Source organism: Kryptolebias marmoratus, linkage group LG11 (genome assembly GCF_001649575.2).
Source record: "Kryptolebias marmoratus isolate JLee-2015 linkage group LG11, ASM164957v2, whole genome shotgun sequence".
In the NCBI taxonomy this organism is placed as follows: Eukaryota; Metazoa; Chordata; class Actinopteri; order Cyprinodontiformes; family Rivulidae; genus Kryptolebias; species Kryptolebias marmoratus.
Window position 1 is genome coordinate 27,394,252 of NC_051440.1, and position 7,782 is coordinate 27,402,033.

Genomic DNA, 7,782 nt, shown 5'->3' on the forward strand with positions numbered 1-7,782 from the left:
CGTTCAGAGCTGCTACCCTCAGTCCTGCACTCCTGCCTGTCCTCTTGTCCCTCTGTCTCCTGGCACTGTTCCCTCTTCCTGGTCTTCCACTAACAGCAGCACCGGTGGTGGACGTTGTTAACCCGGGCCTCGACCGATCCATAATGGTGTCATTTGGATGAACTCGCATGTTTGTTTTGGCAGGAGTGTTTTATTCTGAATGCCCTTCCTGACCCGACCCGGGCTTGGGACACTGGCTGGTGCTCCCTGGTGGCTGGTTTAAATAGTCAAAATACAGATTATTATATTTAATTAAAGACGTTTAACCAAAATGTATACAGCGTGATGTCAAAGTATCAAGTCATCCCTCATTTTTTCCTGTTTCTTCTAAACATCAAGACTTTTTTTGTAATCTTTTAAAATGTTCAGTAGTTCTTTCTGTTTTCTGAAAGTCTTATGAAGTTTTTGTTTGTATTTTGGCTGTCTTTTAACATGAACTGTTAACTCTTATTTTAATAAATCAGCATGGAGATCTGATGGAATCACTGCAGGTTGTTGACCATCATGTTTGTGTATGAAAGAATCTGGAAGTCGGGCAGAGTTTTAATCCTGTCAGATATTTATATCTATAAAGACCGAAGGAAAGACAAGGCTGGACAGAAGGTCATCACAGGCGCTAACCATGGCAGCACTTTTTAAAGTATAAATTCTTGTTTTCCTGCAGCTGAGGCAGTCTTATGGAGACGTCTACAGCCTGTTCCTTGGTTCCAAACCTGCTGTGCTCATCAGCGGGTTGAAGGCCATGAAGGAGGCCATGGTGGTCAAAGCCACAGACTTTGCTGGACGACCTCAAGACCTGCTTATCGGAGACCTCACCCAGAGGAAAGGTATGTGTTTAAAGACAGTCCAGATGGTGCAGGAAGAAGATCGTTGGTTCAAATCCTGGTTGGGTCCTTTCTGTGGATCTGTGTGGATTTTCCCCAGATACTTTGGTTTCCTCTGACAGTCCTAAAACAGGCAGGTTAGGTTAACTGGTGGCTTTAAGTTGTCCTGAGGTCTGAGTGGTTGTTCGTGTCTCTGATGGACCCGTCCTGAAATAAACACCGGGTCCCTGCAGGGATCAGGAAGGAACAGAAGATGGATAAATAAAAGTCAGTTTGTTGACTTAGATTCATTGTAACTTTGCTAATCCTGATTCCTTTTTATGTTGGCTGCAATAAATATGTCCTTTTTAAAAATGTGTTTATGATTAAACGTTTACAAACGTTACTTTTGTTCTTTTCTCTTAAACCCAACAGTTTGCTGGGCCTTCTGTTCTTGGTTCTGAGGTTTTTGTTTACCAGCTCTTTCTCTGTTTTGCTGCTCCGCTTGTTTCAGGAGTGATTCTGGTTGATTATGGCTCCCTCTGGAGGGACCACCGCCGATTTGCTCTGATGACTCTGAGAAACTTCGGTCTGGGGAAGAAATCCATGGAGGAGAGAATTCACGAGGAGATTCAGTTCACCGTGAAAACCCTGGAGAAGAGTGTGGGTACGTAATCTGGATTCATGCAGCTAAGCCGGGGTGATGTTCTATATCTGCCTCTGTTGTTTGCAGGTAAAACTCTGAGTCCTCAGGTGATGTTTCACAACGCAGCCTCCAACATCATCTGTAAGGTTCTGTTTGGGACCCGTTACGAGTACGATGACGAGACGCTCAGAGTGATCGTTCGGTGTTTCACCGAGGTGAACAGAATAGCCAACGGTCCGTGGGCCATGGTGGGTATGAGTAGATCCTTTTTTTTAATAAAAGTGATTCATTAACATATTTTTCAAGTTATTACTGCTCCTAATCATATGGTTTTTAATATAATAATAATTTAAAGGAAGCCATAAACTCAAGTGAAAGCTGTAATAATCCACTCTTCCTCCCAGCTGTACGACTCTGTCCCGTCAGTCCGTCGCCTGCCACTTCCCTTCAACAAGGCCTTCAAAAACATGGAGGTAATGTTGGAAATCCAACCAATGCATGAACTGAGAGCATCCCTTCTGTGTTTATTAATCACTCAGTGCTGTCTGTGGGTTTTAGGTTCTTCTGAGTCTCTCAGCCCGTTTTGTGAGCGAGCACAAGAAGAGCAGAATCCCCGGCAAGCCGCGGGATTTCGTCGACTGCTACCTGGATGAGCTGGACAAGGTGTGTGAACATCACACCCAGTCAGCTTCAGGAAGCTGGGGGGTGTCCGTTACGTAGAAGGTTTGAACCAAAAGCTTCAGGCAGAAGTCTGTCTGCCCAGCGAAATGAAAAACATCCATTTTCTGTCCAGAACAAAGAGGATTCTTCATTTTCTGAGGACCAACTCAGAAGTATGAACTTCGATCTTTATCTTGCTGGGACCGACACCACCTCCACCACCCTCCTGACTGGCTTTCTGTACCTCATGAACTTCCCTCACATCCAAGGTTCGCCTCTGAATCTAACATATACTTTTCTGCTTTAAGCTAGTCTAATAATGTGGTTTTTATCTGAAATTTGTGTGTTGGTACCTTTAAATTTGGAGCCCAAGAACTCTTTAAAGGATTGAAACGAGACAGTTTTATTAATGAAAACTGAGTTTGGGCTCCAAATGCAGAAGATGATCCTAAAGTCTCAGTGGATTTAGTCACTTCTCCAGAATTAACAGATTAATAACCTGATTCCTCTGCTTTAAGGGACGGAAACAAAAGAACTGGTTCTATTATGTGTGTGTTTTTAAATAATATCTATGAAATAGCTCAGGCATTAAAACTCCAGAAAATGCTCACAATACATAGAAATAACTGATAAATAATTCCATGGTTGAGTCATGGAGGTAACAGGTCCAGGGAGGAAACCCAGACCTTCTGACCACTCTGTGGCTGTCAGCGGCTTCAGGAGTCCTCTGGGACAACCGGACCCTAAAGGCCTCCATCTGCAGCTCGTTTCCTGCGGCTGATGTTGCAACAGGCGCCGGTGACCTTCTGGCTGCAGCTCCTGGAATCGGGGGCTTGGACACGGTCCGCTCAGATTCCTGGTCCCCGACCTTCCCTGGAAGCACGTTTCCAGGGAGTCAAACCGCTGAAAGAAAAGTCTGCGTATGAACTTGTTTTTAAATTAAAGTGAACTTTTTAGTGATGAGGCCTTTCCTTTAAATGCATTTAACAGGAGGCAACGGACACAAAGTAATGGACAGTCTCAAACAGCAACAGTTGGGGGAGTGTTTATTCCTCAAAGTGACGTAGTTTTGGTCTGAATCACCTCATGAAAATGTTGTCTGTAATTACATGTTTACCCAGTTTTTGACATTGGTTTCAGCCTGAAAATTCAAATTTAAAACTAACTAAAAGCCTGCAACTTTTCAGCTACTCTTAGCCAGATAAGGCTTTAACTTTCCCCTATTTTCAGTGAAGTTTGTCCTTTTTTCCCCGTTAGAGCGATGCCAGCAGGAGATCGATGTGGTTTTGGAAGGGAAGGATCGGGCCACGTTTGAGGACAGGCACAGCATGCCTTACATGCAGGTGATGAGCTTCATCATACAAACCTGCTGTTATAAATTCAGTGTTATTTTTAGAGTAATGTTGTGCTTCTGAGTCAGCAGAACACGACACAAAGGTCAATATTTAGGTCTTTCTCCTGGTTGTTGACATGTTTCTGTCAGGTAAAATGCAGCTTTTATGATTTTTACTTCTGTTGCTTTTGAGGTCTAAATAAATTCCATCAACTTTCAAGATAGAAAGAGTTTAAAAAATCCTCCTTCTTCCAGGCTGTGATCCATGAAATGCAGAGGGTTGCCAACATTCTTCCTCTCAGTTCTTACCACTGCACCACCAAAGACACAGAGCTGATGGGATACTCCATTCCCAGGGTGAGAGGCATCTCATCTCGGCACTAAACACATTAAAATCTTATGTTCTCATGTTGTATTTCTTTGGTTTCCCTTCAGGGTACGATGATCATCCAGAACCTGACCTCGGTGCTGAAGGAGGAGGGTCAGTGGAAATTCCCTCACGAGTTTAATCCTGAAAACTTCCTGAACGAGCAGGGAGACTTCGTCAAACCGGAGGCCTTCATGCCGTTCTCTGCAGGTAAACTACCATAAAACTCTCATTTAAGATAAAACAAAGCCATCAAAATGACTTTGAGGTTCTTCTGGTGTCTCAGGTCCTCGGATGTGTCTCGGAGAGGGTCTGGCCCGTATGGAGCTCTTCCTCATCACGGTGACCCTGCTGAGGAAGTTTAGGTTCGTCTGGCCGGAGGACGCTGGAGAACCAGACTTCAGTCCGGCCTATGGGATCACTTTGTGTCCAAAACCTTACAACATGAAGGTCGAGCTGAGATGAAAACATTAAGGTGGTCATCAAAACAAATGACCTCAGGTGAATTCTATAAAACTGACCTCTATGTCAAATGGTGAACTATCAAAATAAAGGCAGAAGCAATAGCTTAGGTAGGCTTGATCATATTTGGATTAATAATCTCATAACTGTTGTTGTCACAAAATAAAGTACTGTGTGCACCCCTAGATAAAAATATTTTAGAATTTTAAGTTTTCACTTTGTTTTGTGAGTTTCTGACTTCCTGTTAGTCATCAGTCTTTAGATTTTCTAATAGTTTGTGTGTCATATAAATGCTGATTATTTTACTGTATGTCACTTCAGGCTTAAAGGATATTCATATACTACTTTCTCTGTCATAATGACACTGATTTATATGGAATTGTTGATGTTGGTGCAGAACTTGCTGCATGTATTCATGGATGATAAATAAAAAACATGAGAATCCACAGTTGTGTTAATGAAATCTTTTTACGCAGATAGTTTAAACCCTTCTGTAAGGTGAGGGTTGCTGAACAAATGGATTCATGTGGAAATCCCAGCTTTGTTTTGGTCCAACTCCAGGTCAAATCACATCTCTGCCAAATGTCACAATCGCAGTTCTGATCGCATCAAACTCCAGCTTTTAGGTGCAGAAAAAAACATCTGACTCAAGTCACCTCACACTCACCTCGACAGATAACCCAGGTCTCAAAACAGAATACAGAATTTTATTTAAATCAAGCCGGTTAGGTTGTGCTTTCTCTGCATTTCATACAAGCAGCATCTGCTTCAATAAACCTGCACCGAGAATCTGGATGTGGTACAAACATCTTACACACCAGAGACGTTTCTCCTTTTGCTGCACCAAAATAAGGGATCTTTATTCAACTGTCTGCAAAAATAAATAAAATCTGACTAACATTCATCACTGTAGTTAAATCCATCCATCCATTGTACAATATTTTTTGTTCACCGTGGCTGAACCATTACACGCCCCAACTTCAGTGATTTAATGTTCTGTTTTTAGCAAATGTTTATCATAAACATATTAATATTACAGTTATGACAATAATGAATGAAATAAAGCACAGCTTGATCATGTAGAGCTGGTGCCTACAATGACACACGCAGGGTTGTGTATTCAGGTGAATAAATGAAAACTAAAATGTAGACCAGGATTTTACAGTGAAAGTGATCGACTGTCCACAGGAACTCTGATATATGAAGCAAGGCATCAGAAAAATGCTGCCTTAATTTACAGCCTCATAACCAGCGAGTCAAACCCTCCCTTCCTGTACATTAATGTTTCACTTCCTGTTTTCCTGAACAGTCAGCTATTTGTTTGAAGATTTTATCTTTAACATAAAGAAACACAAAGTACAGAACCAGAGCAGTCAGAGTTCAGCTGTTAAAACAAACCGGCCACCTCCCCCCTCCCCCTTCCCTTGTTCTGCTGGGGTTTTGTTTCTCCTTCATCTTCCTTCAAATTAAATCTCAGAGACCCAAAACTTCCCTCCAGGACCACCCACCCATCCGGTTCTGAGGAACCTTCTGCAACTGAGGCTAGAGAACCTCTTAAAGAACTCTGAGAGGTTATAATTAATGCTGGAATAAATGCTAATCCTTTAGGGTGTTACAAGTTTTTCAAAATAAAGTTACATGTTATACTTTCCTTCAAGTTGAGTTTAATTCAAATGTTGCCAAAACTGAGTTTAATAGTATTGTTAAATAAAATATTGTCATGCACATTTGCTCTATTTTACATCGTATTATTTATATTTTTCATTTGTGAAAAACTTTAATGGTTGTTATTAAATTCTAAGTGTTTTTTAAGCAAAGTGCACAAACATGTTTTACTGTTTGCTTTATAATGAGAACTGGCTGCAGGTTCTGCTTACGTAAGTCAGTTGTTTTTTTTGTTATTTTTTGAGAAAAACAAGCAAGGTTATGACCCACAGAGCAAAGAGATAGTGACTAAAGTTTGAACCCTTTGTTATCTTTCAGATAACGATTATGTAACTGAGTGTTTAGTTTCCATAAATCAGATTAAGATGTACGGTAAAACAGGGGTCCCCAACCACTGGGCCAAGGGCCGATGCAGGTCCATAGATCATTTATTTGTTACTGGGCTGCAAACATTTTCCAGAAAAACAAAAAAGAAAATCTGTATAAATATTTACATTGGTCTGCATGATATTATATTTTGAATAGCGTAAGTTTTCTAGTTTTTCACATTCTAGCGAACCTACAATCTGTCTTTAATACATGCTTGATACATGAATACTGAAATCCCTGCCTTATAACTTTATCTGTATTCAATATTAAGTATTCTGAGAATACAGACAAAACCTGAGAATAAGAGCCCTGTGGATAATATCTAAGAAGTAAAAATGTTTTTCCTGATTTCCATTTTGGATGAGAAAGACTGAGGGCCAGACTCAAAAGAATTATAACAATTGGTTTAGCATTAATCAATAATCCTGATTTTTTTTTTAAACAGTAGCTACTCCTCCACCTCTACATGTTGTTCTAGAAACATAAACATTTAGATAATTAGCAGTGGATTCATTTAAAATAACAAAACCCTCCTGTTGTCGGTTTCTGTTCGACAGAATAAATCAAAATGAGGATCAGTTATCATGAGCTAACAGAGATCTGATGGTCAATAATCCACATTTAATGATTTCATTGTTTTGTTCTGGTAAAGCAACTGTTTATTTTCACAAGATTTTTATGATTTATATTTTTAGAGCTGATTTTTGCTTTAATTAATCTGGGTTGTGGACGAGCCGAAGAAGCCGGAAGTGAACTAGCGTCCATGCTAAGCTAACGCTAGCTACAGCTAGCAGATCCCAAATTACACCGATAAAAACCATCAAAAGGTGTATTAAACTAAATATATTAGGGGAGAATAACTGTATCGATGGTGTTTGTATACTGCAATGTAAATCTGTGTAAAAGTTAGAAAAATTTAGAAAATCAAAATATTCCGAGAGGAGTCAAATTACTCCAACAGCAGTCCAAACGGGAAGTGACGTAATACGCCTTACCACGAACGTCATCACGTCGCTTTGATTTGGTCCCTTATCGCAAACGTCGGCCAAAAAGTCAAATACTTTCTGACATGTCCCGGTAATTTATTCCCTGACTTGGTTTATCTTTATTCACTCAAAGATTTCACTTCCTGTTTCTTTAAACAATCTTTAATTTATTTAACCTCCTGACTCACTTTAACCAGAAATAATCAGGATACAAGCAGAGCAGTCAGATCTGAGCTGCCAGCTGCTCTTTTCAGTCCAGTCCTGTCCAAACCACCATGTTTATCTCGATTGTTCTGCTGTGGTTCTGTTTGGGCTTCATCCTCCTTCAACTTAAACCTCGGAGACCCAAGAACTTCCCTCCAGGACCCCCCACCCTGCCGGTTCTGGGGAACCTTCGGTACCTGACCTCAAAGAACCCCTTGAAGGACCTGGAGAAGGTAAGGAGAATAAAA

The 7,782-nt window shown here is 40.7% G+C and overlaps 2 protein-coding genes across 2 annotated transcripts in view; both read left to right on the plus strand.

Annotated features, from left to right (window-relative positions):
- The first annotated feature begins 685 nt into the window (after positions 1-685).
- Positions 686-4,756, plus strand: LOC108229376 (cytochrome P450 2F2). Its single transcript, XM_017405042.3, has 10 exons — positions 686-866; positions 1,357-1,509; positions 1,576-1,736; positions 1,893-1,961; positions 2,047-2,151; positions 2,282-2,417; positions 3,406-3,491; positions 3,737-3,838; positions 3,917-4,058; positions 4,135-4,756. Exons 1-10 carry the CDS (start codon positions 782-784, stop codon positions 4,311-4,313), a joined length of 1,218 nt encoding a protein of 405 aa, XP_017260531.3. The 5' UTR covers positions 686-781; the 3' UTR covers positions 4,314-4,756.
- Positions 4,757-7,347: 2,591 nt separating this feature from the next.
- Positions 7,348-7,782, plus strand: part of LOC119617457 (cytochrome P450 2B5-like) — a 1,372-nt gene continuing 937 nt past the window's right edge. Inside the window, exon 1 of the mRNA XM_037978292.1 lies at positions 7,348-7,767. Within this exon, the coding sequence (XP_037834220.1) occupies positions 7,606-7,767 (162 nt within the window). The 5' untranslated portion in view covers positions 7,348-7,605. The remainder of the gene's footprint in view (positions 7,768-7,782) is intronic.

What these genes read in the sequence shown, in the direction of transcription:
- LOC108229376 (XM_017405042.3), top strand. Translation starts at nt 782, where the DNA reads ATGAAGGAGGCCATGGTGGTCAAAGCCACAGACTTTGCTGGACGACCT. An exon ending in AGACCTCACCCAGAGGAAAG is followed by an intron (nt 867 to 1,356) that starts GTATGTGTTTAA and finishes CGCTTGTTTCAG; the next exon opens with GAGTGATTCTGGTTGATTAT. An exon ending in TGGGATACTCCATTCCCAGG is followed by an intron (nt 3,839 to 3,916) that starts GTGAGAGGCATC and finishes GTTTCCCTTCAG; the next exon opens with GGTACGATGATCATCCAGAA.